Source organism: Lepidochelys kempii, chromosome 11 (genome assembly GCF_965140285.1).
Source record: "Lepidochelys kempii isolate rLepKem1 chromosome 11, rLepKem1.hap1, whole genome shotgun sequence".
NCBI classification, from domain to species: domain Eukaryota; kingdom Metazoa; phylum Chordata; order Testudines; family Cheloniidae; genus Lepidochelys; species Lepidochelys kempii.
The window spans coordinates 73,200,792-73,215,174 of NC_136390.1; the positions used below are offsets into that span (position 1 = coordinate 73,200,792).

A 14,383-nucleotide genomic window follows, 5' to 3' on the forward strand; every position below is an offset into this window, starting at 1 on the left:
GAGGGGACCTCGAGAGGTCATCTAGTCCAGTCCCCTGCACTCATGGCAGGCCTAAATGTTAACTACATCACCCCGACAGGTGTTTGTCTAACTTGCTCTTAAAAATCTCCAGTAACGGAGATTCCACAACCTCCCTGGGCAATTTATTCCAGTGCTTTACTACCCTGACAGTAAGGGCTTGTCTATACTGGTACTTTACAGCGCTGCAACTTCTTGCTCAGGGGTGTGAACCCCCCCGCCCCCCCAGCGCTGCAGGTTTCAGCGCTGTAAAGTGCCGCACTTCCAGTGTGGTAGCTACTCCCCTCGTGGAGGTGGGGTTTTTTACAGAAGCCACGTTAAACTTTTTTCTGAGTTTCAGATCACTGAAGATCTCATGGTCTCTTGCCATACTTCCTATCTTTCCTACGCAGTGGGATAGTTTGCTCTTGTGCCCTTAATAATGTCTCTTTGAAAAACTGCCAACTCTATTGAACTGTTTTTCCCCTTAGACTTGTTTCAATGGGCTTAAGAAAGATAAAAGATTTTATTTGAACTTTTAGGTTTCAATAGCTTTCTATAAGCATAAAATTATTTTTTGGGGGGCGGAGTAGTTGCTAATGGTCACTTGGATTGTATCTCAACTGGATTTCAAGACTGAACTCAAATTCCTATGTGGCAGAAACATTGAATATATTACAAGGTTTATGGACCCAAATCCGTAATTCAGTGCCTTTTGTCCTAGTATCTCCGAGCACATTATAAACAGCCTCACAACTCCACAGTCAGGTGGGGAAGTACTATCGCATTTTACAGAAGGGTGCACAATAGTGCAAAGAGTTTCTGGCTTGCTCACAACCACACAGTGAGTCAGGGATAAAGCAAGTAATAAATCCCAGGATCGGAGATTGCTGTCCCCTTTACACCAACTATGAGTGTGGCGGTTCAGTGATGAGACAGAACACAGCTTTATGCAAGCAAACAGGCTGGTCAGCGGAGATGGGCTGTTCTGCCCCCCCGCCTTCCACCTTCTCCTTTTATTATATTTCTCCCCCTAAGCATTACACACTGCTACACAAAGGAATGTATGACGTTGATTCATATGCTTAGTTACCATCCTCTATCTACTACAATCCTGGTTCTCAGGCCTTGAGCCCAGGCTAAAAAAGCCTCCCACAGTTGCTGTCCAAACAATCAAGTTCTCAGGGTTCATATCTAGCCCTTGTCCTTGGATAGAGCAATGTGTGCATTGCTTCTAGGAAACAGTCAGGGTGTGCCCCGCCTGCTTCCAGGTGGAATAGCTAGACATTAACCCTTCATATGAGAGATTCATATATATTAAGGTCAGAAGGGACCATTATGATCATCTAGTCCGACCTCCTGCACAATGCAGGCTACAGAATCTCACCCATCCACTCCTGCAATAAACCTCTCACCTATGTCTGAGCTATTGAAGTCTTTAAACCGTGATTTGAGGACTTCAAGGAGCAGAGAATCCTCTAGCAAGTGACCCATGCTTCAGAGGAAGGTGAAAAACCTCCAGGGCCTCTTCCAATCTGCCCTGGAGGAAAATTCCTTCCCGACCCCAAATATGGCGATCAGCTGAACCCTGAGCATATGGGCAAGATTCACCAGCCAGATACCCAGGAAAGAATTTTCTGTAGTAACTCAGATCCCGCCCCATCTAACATCCCATCACAGGGTATTGGGCCTATTTACCATGAATAGTTAAAGATCAATTAATTGCCAAAATCATGTTATCCCATCATACCATCTCCTCCATAAACTTATCGAGTTTAATCTTAAAGCCAGATAGGTCTTTTGTCCCCACTGCTTCCCTTGGAAAGCTATTCCAAAACTTCACTCCTCTGATGGTTAGAAACCTTTGTCTAATTTAGAGTCTAAACTTCCCGATGACCAGTTTATATCCATTTGTTCTTGTGTCACCATTGGTACTGAGCTTAAAAAATTCCTCTCCCTCTCCGGTATTTATCCCTCTGATATATTTATAGAGAGCAGTCATTATCTCTTCTCAACCTTCTTTTGGTTAGGCTAAATAAGTCAAGCTCCTTGAGTCTCCTTTCATAAGACAGGTTTTCCATTCCTCGAATCATCCTAGTAGCCCTTCTCTGTACCTGTTCCAGTTTGAATTCATCCTTCTTAAACATGGGAGACCAGAACTGCACACAGTATTCCAGGTGAGGTCTCACCAGTGCCTTGTATAACGGTACTAAAACCTCCTTATCTCTACTGGAAATACCTCGCCAAATGCATCCCAAGACCACATTAGCTTTTTTCACAGCCATATCACATTGGCAGCTCATAGTCATCCTGTGGTCAACCAATACTCCAAGGTCGTCGTCCTCTTCCATGACTTCTAATTGATGCATCCCCAGCTTATAACTAAAATTCTTGTTAACCCCTAAATGCATGACCTTACACTTCTCACTATTAAATTTCATCCTACTACTCCAGTTTACAAGGTCATCCAGATTTTCCTGTATGATATCCCTGTCTCTCTCTAAATTGGCAATACCTCCCAGCTTTGTATCCTCTGCAAACTTTATTAGCACACTCCCACTTTGTGCCGAGGTCAGTAATAAAAAGATTGGTCCCAAAACCGATCCCTGAGGAACTCCATTGGTAACTTCCCTCCAGCCTGACAGTTCACCTTTCAGAATGACCTGCTGTAGTCTCCCTGTTAACCAATTCCTTATCCACCTTTCAGTTTTCATATTGATCCCCATCTTTTCCAATTTAACTAACCGTTCCCCATGTGGCACAGTATCAAACACCTTACTGAAATCTAGGTAAATTAGATCCACTGAGTTTCCTTTGTCTAAAAAAATCTGTTACTTTCTCAAAGAAGGAGATCAGGTTGGTTTGGCACGATCTACCTTTTGTAAAACCATGTTGTATTTTGTCCCATTTACCATTGACCTCAATGTCCTTCAAAATTTTTTCCAAGACCTTGTATACTACAGATGTCAAACTAACAGGCCTGTAGTTACCCGGATCACTTTTTTTTCCTTTCTTAAAAATAGGAACTATATTAGCAATTCTCCAATCATACTGTAGAACCCCTGAGTTTACAGATTCTTTACAAATTTTTGCTAATGGGCTCGCAATTTCATGTGCCAATTTCTTTAATAATCTTGGATGAATTATCTGGACCCCCCCGATTTAGTCCCATTAAACTGTTCGAGTTTTGCTTCTACCTCAGATATGGTAATATCTACCTCCATATCCTCATTCCCATTTGTCATGCTACCATTATCCCTAAGATCCTCATTAGCCTTATTAAAGACTGAGACAAAGTATTTGTTTAGATATTGGGCCATGCCTAGATTATCCTTGACCTCCACTCCATCCTCAGTGTTTAGCGGTCCCACTTCTTCTTCTTTCTTTGTTTTCTTCCTATTTATATGGCTATAGAACCTTTTACTATTGGTTTTAATTCCCTTTGCAAGGTTCAACTCTACTTGACTTTTAGCCTGTCTCACTTTATCCCTACATGTTCTAACCTCAATAAGGTAGCTTTCCTTGCTGATCCCTCCCATCTTCCACTCCCTGTACGCTTTCTGCTTTTTCTTAATCACCTCTCTGAGATGCTTGCTCATCCAGCTTGGTCTACAACTCCTGCCTATGAATTTTTTCCCCTTTCTTGGGATGCAGGCTTCCGATAGCTTCTGCAGCTTTGACTTAAAGTAATCCCAGGCCTCCTCTGCCTTTAGATCCATAAATTCTTCAGTCCAATCCACTTCCCTAACTAATTTCTTTAATTTTCGAAAGTCAGCCCTTTTGAAATCAAAAACCCTAGTTGCAGATTTATTTTTGTTTATCCTTCCATTCACTTTGAACTGAATTAGCTCATGATCACTTGAACCAAGATTATCCCCTACAACCATTTCTTCTATGATGTCCTCACTACTCACCAAAACCAAATCTAAAATGGCATCCCCTCTAGTCGGTTCAGCAACTACTTGATGAAGGAATCCATCAGCTATCGCATCTAGGAAAATCTGAGCCCTATTATTATTACTAGCACTCGTCCTCCAGTCTATATCTGGGAAGTTAAAGTCTCCCATGATCACGCAGTTTCCATTAGTATTTACTTCATTAAAAACATTGAAAAGGGCTCTATCCATATCCAAATTAGATCCCGGCGGTCTATAGCACACCCCAAGCATTATCCCAGGGGAGGCTCCAGTAGTTTTCTTCCCCAATGTATTTTTGCTCAGACGGACTCTGTCTTATCCATTCCATCGTTTCTTATTTCTTTACATTCTACCTCATCCTCGATATACAATGCTGCTCCACCACCTTTACCTTTATTCTGTCTTTCCTAAACAGCACATGCCCTTCAATACCCGTAGTCCAGTCATGACGACTATTCCGCCATGTCTCTGTTCTCCCTAGAATAGCTGGTTTCACTTCCTGCACCAGTAGCTCTAGTTCCTCCATTTTGTTACCGAGGCTCCTCGCGTTGGTGAACAAACATCTTCATTTTTGCTGTTTGGCCTCGCTCACATTCTGTACCCGATTAGGCACGGACATTCTACAGCCAGTATGACCTATTGGACTGGTACCCACACTGCCCTTCCTCCTTATGTCCATTCTCCTACCCACGGCTGTATCCTTTCTTGCTTTGTTTTCTTCCCTCTCAATGCTAAAATCCGGCATGGAGATCACCTGGACATCTCCCAACCATCTCCCCCAGATTCCTAGTTTAAAGCTCTCTTAATCAGTTGTGCCAGCCTCCATCCTAGAAGTCTATTTCCTTCCCTACTCAGATGAAGTCCATCCCGAGAGAACTGTCCTCTGTCCATGAATGCCTCCCAGTGGCCATACATCCCAAAGCCCTCCTTATAGCACCACTGCCTGAGCCATCTGTTGATAGTCAAAATCTTGTCCACACCTTTGTTGCCCTTCTCTAGGAACAGGCAATCCCACTAAAGATCACCTGAGCCTCGATCTCCTTAAGCGTCTTCCCCAGCCTAGCATAGTCTCCCTTGATACGTTCCGGCGAGAATCTACCAGTATCATTTGTTCTCACATGAAGGATAAGTAGGGGATTCTTTCCCGCTCCCTTTAGGATCCTTTTCAACCTCAGTTCTACATCCTGTATCTTAGCACCTGGAAGACAGCACACTGTTGCCAGCACCCAGTGCCTAGAGGCAAAACAACAGCAGGGGTTCGTTACCCGGTGTGTTTCACTCAATAATCACAACGGGGTGGAGAAGCAGAAAAGTTTATTTGCAGCTGCAAACAAGGTACAGGGAGAATAGAATCTCAAATCCTGCACACCAGAGCAGGTCATTACACACACTTTTATATTCCTTAATGCTACTGCACTACACATCAGCCAATTAAAACTTTGCACAAATACTCTGCCTTCCTTATATGGGTTACAACAATGTTTATTTCCTGCAACCTCTAACAAGCATTCCTAACAACTTAAACAACCAGCACATTCTGTCTGGCCTTGTAACTATCTCCTATTATTTTTAGCTTGGCGTCAGCAAACCTTACACTATGAGGCATTATCTGCGGCTGCAACATTGTTTTAAGAGCAAAAGAGCTTACTCAAACCAGCCAGGCCTGAATTCTATTAAGGGGGGTTGAGAAGAAGCCCTTAGGCCTTCAGCAGGGAGACTTCCTCGACCCTTATGGCCTTCCATCCCTTCAACTTAACTAGTGGCCATGCCCTGGGGTCTCCAACAACACCCTTCTGTTCTCTGGATCAGCTCTGGTTACAGGCCTGTCTATTCTTCTCAGTAAAGAGTCCCCGATCATGTAGACCTGCCTTTTCCTGGTGACGGTGCTATTCTCCAGTCTATCCCCTGTTCCCTCTGGTTGCAAGTTCTTTCTATTCCTATTCTCCCTTGAAATCCTCTTCAACCCATCCTGTATCCTCCTGGGGCTCATATTTGGTGTAGTCTTCATTAACTCTTCCCCTTTTCCTATAGGACTAGCCGCTCTTCTCTTTTTCCTTGCCCTTCCACCTTCAGTGACCACATGCTGAGCCCCTTCTTCATTTTCCAACTCTGCAAACCTATTCTTGAGCTCTGTTTCTCCTTTCCTCTCTTCTGGTGATGTACCGTGGGCGTTTGGCATTAGCATCCTGGCTGCTTATCCGGTTGACAAGATATTGTGGACAACTTATAGAGATGAAGAGAGCACTTTCCTAGAGTGGGGTCTAGTGGCTTTAGCTCTTTATTGTTGTGTGTGTTTGTGGGGGAGAGGGCATTGCAAGATGAGGAGGAGCAGAGGTTTCCTAATATGATCACCTGTCCGATTTTGTTTGGAGAGAATACTTGCTCCCCTCCTCCCGCCCCGAATGTTCTCATGTGGTAGCTCTGTAATAGCAACTGATGATTAAAAAAAAAAAAAAAAAAATTGAGGGGGATTTTCACATCCTTTTCTTGCTTTAACTCTCTAGCCTCGTATCCCATGCGGCAACCACTTTCTGAGCATACTTCTGTGGCCAGAAAGGACTCCTTAGTTGATTTTGTGGAGCTTCTGTTAAATGACACTTACTCCTCCCTAACCTGTTAGACTGGAGGTGCTCTTCTCCACAACACTCCTAGCTCTGTCCAAGTAGGAAGGACGGACCTAGGAACTGAATTTGAGTATGGCAGCTCTGAGCAGTATCGTGGAGACAGTTTCAGTTTTTCCCCTATCCCAGTTCTGATTTTAATGAGTCTCTCACATAAGAACTATCTTGTGAGCTAAATTTGCGTGAAAGTAAGTGCCTTTGGGGCAATTAACATAGGCCATTTCTACACTACAGGTGCTGTAGTGGCAGTTATGACTCTGTAGTGTTGATGCTTCCTACATTGAAGGGAGGGGTTTTTCCATCACTGTAGCTAATCTGTGTCTCTGAACAGCAGTAGCTAGTTTGATGGAAAAATTCTTCTGTTGACCTAGACACATCTACTTAAGTAAGCTTAACTGTGGTGATCTGGGGGATGAATTTTTCACACCCCTGAACACAGTACCTATATTATCTAACTTTTAAGTGTAGACCAGGTCATTATCGTGGCGTGTTGTGGTGTGATGACTCTGGTCAGGAAGGGTAACTTTCAAAGGTCACAAAGCTAATCCTGCTTTGTATTAAAACAAGGTAAGTATAATCAAGCTGGGGTTGGCTTCTAAGTTCCCTCTAAGCTGCGTGGCCGCCTATTAAGCCTCGTGCAGGGGCTGAGGGCTGCGGCGGGGAGAGATGCCTCTCCCCCAGCATGGACCTGCTGCGGCGGGGAGAGGCACCCCTCCCCCAACCCAGCCCTGGCACGGACCTGCCGCGGCCAGGAGAGGCGCCTCCCTACCCAGTCCAGGTGCTGCTGTGGGGAGAGAGAGCTAGGAGGAGTCCTCTCCCCACCGGAGGCCCTGGGAAACCTCCACCCCAAACCCCTCATCCCTGGCCCTACCCCAGAGCCCGCACCCCCAGCCAGAGCCCTCACCCCAATCCTCTGCCCCAGCCCTGAGCCCCTCTCCCACATGCGTGGGAAAAATTAGAGGGAACGCTGGTTGGCTTGTGTATGCATCTGGTTATCTAGTCTCATTGATGTAAGTCAGAACAAACCTTAAAGTGTGTCATCCATCTCCTCTTGTTTTCTTGCTGCAACTCCCAAGATAAATCAGGGTAATTGTGCTGCCAGCAATTGAAATGAATAATTTCATTCCGTCATCCTGAAGCCTGTCTGTCATCTGGGGCATGAGATGTTGATGCAGCTAAGGTCAGCTGCCTCCCTTGGTGAGTTCACCCCCCATTGATTAGCAGCTAGTGCACAGCTGTAAGAACAAAGCTGGAACTAAAGGCTGAAGAGAGAGGGTGGGAAACCTTAGGACTCCCATCCCTGAGGGCAGAATTGTTTTAATTGACCAGTGAGGAGAAAAATGTTGTTTGTTCTTTGGATCAAATCGAGCCCCTGAAACATACCATTGTTACTTCATTCAGGTTACATCCTGATCTAGCTGGTCCTCCTGTGATTTCAACTCTTCATCTGTATGTGGTTTAATACACTTTTTAAGCAGTCACTCTGCTTGGCATCTCCAGTGTATGGGTTTATAACAACCTGTCAAATGAAGTTTGTACTCAGTTTCGAAGGAGGACACATCTGCCCCATGATGTTAAAAGTTTTAACATATATGACAGTCAAGTTTCACACAACGATGGAATTCATCAGTAGTTTATGTATTAGACGAAAACAGGAGGTTGATGTCATACTGGAGATACCAGAACCTTTCCGTGCGTCATCTGATAGTCTCATAAATGACTAATGCTGGGATAGGTGCTCCTCTTCATCATATTGAACAGATCACTTCAGTCTTTTTGGTAGTCTTTTCCTGGCCAGAAGCCTAAAATTGCAAATCTGTTCTTTTAGAGTAACAGTTGTGTTAGTCTGTATTCGCAAAAAGAAAAGGAGTACTTGTGGCACCTTAGAGACTAACCAATTTATTTGAGCATAAGCTTTCGTGAGCTACAGCTCACTTCATCGGATGCATACTGTGGAAAGTATAGAAGATCTTTTTATACACACACAGCATGAAAAAATGGGTGTTTACCACTACAAAAGGTTTTCTCTCCCCCCACCCCACTCTCCTGCTGGTAATAGCTTATCTAAAGTGATCACTCTCCTTACAATGTGTATGATAATCAAGTTGGGCCATTTCCAGCACAAAGTGATCACTTTAGATAAGCTATTACCAGCAGGAGAGTGGGGTGGGGGGAGAGAAAACCTTTTGTAGTGGTAAACACCCATTTTTTTCATGCTTTGTGTGTATAAAAAGATCTTCTATACTTTCCACAGTATGCATCCGATGAAGTGAGCTGTAGCTCACGAAAGCTTATGCTCAAATAAATTGGTTAGTCTCTAAGGTGCCACAAGTACTCCTTTTCTTTTTGCGAATCTGTTCTTAATCTTCATATCCAATTCTGCTACCACTGAGCAGCTGCTGCTGCTTTGTGAAAGCCTGCAAAGAATCAAGAGGCTTGATCCACTCTGTATTTGATCAAAACCCACTATCCTTTGTTTAGTGAAACTTGAAACTGAAAATGCAAAAGTCTGTGCTGCATTGTGATGACAGTCCCCTTTGGGAAGGAAAAAAGTAAGACCGTTTTGTTCCTCTGCCAGTTGACTGTAGGGCGATGAACGTTGGAGTTGAGAATTTCAAGAATCCTGCAGCTTCTTTGAGTAGCGTCCCTATGGGTGCTCCATTGTAGGTGTGCTTGTGTCCTTGCGCTGCTGATCAGAGAACTTTGGTAGCAGTGTCCGTTCGGCCTGCATGTGCTCTGTCTCCCCTCGTGCCCCTCTCACTGAATTTTTGGGTCAAACAGCTGCTAATAGTTTGGAGAGCGGTTGTCTGAATTGAATAGGAGCAGAAGTGCATAATTAGGACAAGTCTCATATTAGCAAACTCTTAGTTAGTTTTCAGTTAATTCTGACATTGGGAATTTTAAACACTTTCATCGCAGGGAAGAAACATTGAGCAATCCAGGGAGTGTTCTACTGCAACAACTTCTCCAAATAACTCCTCCACAAAAAAAAAAAATCTTAATTTGAAATTATTCCATTTATCTTGGTGTATTACATCTTAATTTCATTTCAGCATGAATAATTGGGGTCTTTTTTTTTCTGGGAGGCAAGGTAGCTATATCCAGTAAATTTAATATTATTTATTTTCTTTGCAGTGAGACCTCTGAGGTTTTGCAGTACACAGCGAGTGCGGCACAGGATGTAGAGAAGGTAAAAGAGCTTGCTGCATGGAGTTGATATCGTTAAGCTTTGATTAGGGAAATCTGTTTTTTGAAATGCATTGTTCTGGCCATCTTTTGTAGTTAATCTTGGATTTGCAATTTAGTCATGTCTTTTAGAGTAACAGCAACATAAAATAATCCACTCTTAAAAGAAACTAGTTCCAAGACTAGTTAAAGGGAATATCAAGTTATTTTATTACTTTGCTAGACAACTACTAGTGGATCTAAAGTTTGACTCCTTTTACAATCCCACGGATTTTTTGCTCTGAGAAAAATGTTTGTGATAACTGTAAGGGCCAACTGCTGGAAGGTAATCATGCAACCACAAATGCTGAGACTGCTAAAAGGCCAGTCACTTGATCTGTATTGACAGTTGTATATGGTATCTGTGAATTGCAGTTCTTCTCTCCAAATGGATTGATGCAGACCAGTGTGGACGTGGGGAAAATCAACCAAACTGCAGGGTAATAGGCCAGTTTACAGTATCCAATTCGATTAGCCTGGGATTCTGTATGTGTCTTTATTCTGGAAAAATGCAATCCACTTGGTCACAGTGTGGGGAGAATTCAGAGAAGATTGTAGAGGATTGATAATGGGATAATTAAGGCCTTTCACCTCTTGTTTCTACAGTTGCGGCTAATTTCTAATGCCTACTTACTGTCTTATATAGCTTTGGACCAGTTTGTAGTAGATTTGATCCTTCATCAAATGATGATCTTTCATTTTCAGTACACAGCCTGTTAAAGTACTATCAAATTTTGTACAAGTGATAAGGTTCTGCACAGCTCCTAAGAGCTACATCATCCATATCTTTTTTTTTTTTTTTCCAATCTATTGAACCCCATTCTCCCCACGCATCTTGCTTTGAAGGCCTGATATTATGGGGACCTTCCTTGTGACTTCATCAGGAGCTTGTCTAACTTAACTCTTTTCATCTGCTAGAGAAAGAGAGAGGTGCAAAGAATCCTTCCCAGGGCTGATTGCATAGCCCAAGAGATGAGACCCAGACCCCTGCATGGTAGCATGTTGCTTACTGCTGAAGGAGGAGGTGTGATGGGTTGGATCACAGAAACCCCCCTGGGGTTGATAGCTGTTGTGCCAAGACTACTTCTGCCCCTGCTTTCCCTGCCAGCATGGGACACCAGCACCCTGTCTTGCTGGGCCAGACACGCCAGTCTGCTCCAACACAGACCCAGGGTCTGAACCGCATGCCCCAAAGCTGCAGACTTAACTGAAAGTAACTTAAGTAGTGTTCCGGTCTTAAATGCTCAGATGCTCAACTCCCAAAGGGGTCTAAACCCCAAATAAATCTGTTTTACCCTGTATAAAGCTTATACAGGGTAAACTCATAAATTGTTCGCCCTCTATAACACTGATAGAGAGAGATGCACAGCAGTTTGCACCACCCCCCCCCCAGGTATTTATACATACCCTGGGTTAATTAATAAGTAAAAAGTGATTTTATTAAATACAGAAAGTAGTATTTAAGCAGTTCCAAGTAGTAACAGACAGAACAAAGTGAATTAGACAGACTTGTGTGTTTTTTATTTTGCTTGGTAAGAAAACTGAATACAGATAAAAACCTCACCCAGTAAGCTTCCTTTTACAGACTAGTCTCCTAGTCTGGGTCCAGCAATCACTCACATCCCCCGTAGTTACTGTCCTTTGCTCCAGTTTCTTTCAGGTATCCTTGGGGGTGGAGAGGCTATCTCTTGAGCAAGCTGAAGACAAAATGGAGGGGTCTTCCACAGGCTTAAATAGACTTTCTCTTGTGGGTGGAGACCCCCTCCTCTTTCCTATGCAAAGTCCAGCTCCAAGATGGAATTTTGGAGTCATATGGACAAGTCACATGTCCATGCATGACTCAGTTTTTTCAGGCAGCAGCCATTGCTTACCTTGAATGTCCTCAAGTAGACTTCTTATGTGGATTGGAGCATTACAAGTTTCATTGTCCTTTAAGTGTTTCTTGATTGGGCACTTAATTTGCACATTCCTTTCTCAAGAAGCTGACCAAATGCTCTACAAAGTCTACTTAGAAATCAAGCAAGTATACAGCCAATATTCATGACTTCAAGTACAAAAATGATATGTGCATACAAATGGGATTAATAGATTCAGTAGATCATAACCTTTACAGAGATATGTTACATGGCATATGTAGCATAAAACATATTCTAGTTATGTCATAATTCATAAGCATATTTCCATAAAGCCTTATGGGGTGCACTATCACAGAAGGGTTGGGAAGAGAGGATTTACAGAGGGAGATGGGGACCTAATTGGTTCAGGTAATCCTCCTAGTTAAACCCAGACTTTGCTATGGATGAAACTTTCTCAGGAACAGCACAGTTGATGCATGGGCATGGAGAATGTTCTATCCAGGTTTCCATGGCAAGTGTGGAGTGGGAGGTTTTCATCAACATTTGATAAATTAGACACAGGGATGTATATTGGTCTTAGAAAATGTGCTTATGCACAGCTGTTGCCAACAGAAATTTAAACATACACATTAATAATACAGTTTCTGCCATCATGTGAAAAGGATCTTGCTCCTTCACCCTTAGGGTATGTTTGTGCAGCACCTGAGGTTGTGTTTCCCAGTATGGGTAGACAGACACTCACCAGCTCCGCTTGAGCTAATTCGCTAAGAATAGCTGTGTGGCCACAGTGGATTGTTCCAACTACCTGAGTACAAACCCACCTGACCCTCTGCATGTGTATTTGGGTGGTGAACCCGAGCTGCTGTGGCCACATTCCTATTTTTAGCACTCTAGCTCAAATAGAGCTCACATACTTCTGTCTACCCATGCTGGGAAGTGCCATCCCAGGTGCAATATAGACACACCCCTAAAAGTTGAAGAATTCAGACATCTCATAACTTCCATGAATTTCCTGCTGCTGTGGAAAGCCCACTTTCCATTTGGTGATCAATGTGTAAATAAACACATTTGAGGACCAGTCCAGAAATGCTTAAATAAAAGTTTTAAGTAGTTAACATGGGCAGGTTCAGCCATAATATTCCATTATGCTATGTCTTGTTCTGATCAAAAACGAAGCCTCATAAGAGATTGGAGACTTTCTAACGGTGACAGCGTACTTCAAAGATGTGCGGGAGATGTGAATTTCAGCTTTACATGGTTGCTGAGCAATCAGACAGCAGAGCAAAGTTGTAGCTTTGTAATTTTCAGAGCTCTGCCTCTTGATAAGGCTGAAAACATGAACAGAAATTTAACACTGTGAATTCATGTTGGAGCAGTTCATTACTCTGATTTTATTTTTAATGAGAAGTGATGCATTTTTGTAGGGAGTGGTCTATAAGAGCCTGGATATAATGGGATGTACATTTGAATTCAGTGCAGCACTCAGATCCAAGTATACCTCTATTTTCCACCTCTATACAACTGGGGGGGTGCCAAACTGATTTTGTTTTAGCTATGAAAATAGCTTATCCACAAGTCTTTTACATAACTTTGCAGACTGTGTAATCTTAACTGTAATAAAAACATTGTTTTTCAGTGCTGTGTGGTAATTTCAGAGTGCTTTTCTATGAAGGACAGCACATCTAAATTTGCCTTGGGAGTGATTTTTATAGCATTCAGGTTCGTATGCTAATACCATGCTGCTGGTTCTTTCTTCCCCATACAATGATCTTGAGTTCCTCTTCTCCACCTGGTCTGCAATGAGATGCTTAACTGAAGATATTTAAATGTAGATAGTCAGTTAATAGTAAAAGAGGCTCCTGACCTGGCTACCTTACTGCTACCTTTGTGAAGTTGTTATACTAGGATTTTTGCTTTTCAGCGTTAAACAGCTTTAAAATCTTTGTTGAAGGTCACCTGCTGTCCCTGCGCCTTGCTCATTGATAATGGCATAATGCCACATCAGGGTACAAATGAACCATGGAAATCCTGAAATCAATTGCTTTTGGAGTCTCTAGAGAAAACAAATTGTGAACTGGAGCCGAATAGCCTCTGTCAGGCAGCAGGAAAGTCTTTGTGCCACCCAATTTCTGTTGGAATCATCTCTGTAATTCCTATTAAATCATGTTAGTTAATATTTTTATAAATTCCACTTTCTGAATTGCAGAATGAGATAGGACTGTGTTTTGACCAGGAGCGGTACAAGGCAGAGAATGGGAGGAATGTGATGTAACGCCTACTTCCAATTGGTAGATCTCTCTAATTTGCAGGTATTGCAGCCTGTGTTTTAGTTGCATCTCATAAAAAAAAAGTGTAAAATGAAACCTCATCCCAGGTGATGTGTGTTTAACTGTTTAATCCAGATGGTAAAGTCTAATAATTTGGTCCAATCTCCCCTTTCTTATTGATTAGTTTTGATGGGATGAGCAAACTGGCATTATTTATGTCCTGTCAACTCTATTAAAATCTTGGGTTGGGGAACCTAGTTACCTCCATGGTCATGCTCAACACAGTTGGGTGTAGAGCAGTGGTTCTCAACCTATTTATCATTGTGGGCCACAGGTTGAGAACCACAGCGTCCCCCTCAAAACTCCACACACTCCCCTATGCCTAGCATCCCCCGCCCAGAGACCCCTCCACAGAGAGACCAAGAGCGGAGCCGTGGGGCCGAGCAGCCTAAAACCTGGGAGTGCTGCAGCACCACCACAAACTCCTGGTTCTCAGTACC

The 14,383-nt window shown here is 43.1% G+C and overlaps 1 protein-coding gene across 5 annotated transcripts in view; it reads left to right on the top strand.

Moving 5' to 3' along the window:
• Positions 1 to 14,383, top strand: part of NDUFA10 (NADH:ubiquinone oxidoreductase subunit A10) — an 82,236-nt gene that overhangs the window by 21,446 nt on the left and 46,407 nt on the right. For 3 of the 5 annotated variants that reach the window (XM_073306822.1, XM_073306821.1, XM_073306823.2), the window contains exon 7: positions 9,671 to 9,725. The exons of 1 other annotated variant lie outside the window; for it this stretch is intronic. In XM_073306822.1, coding sequence (XP_073162923.1) covers positions 9,671 to 9,725 — 55 coding nt within the window. Of the gene's footprint in view, positions 1 to 9,670; positions 9,726 to 13,822; positions 13,904 to 14,383 lie in introns of those variants that run through there. One more of the 5 variants, XM_073306825.1, reaches the window with a different exon arrangement.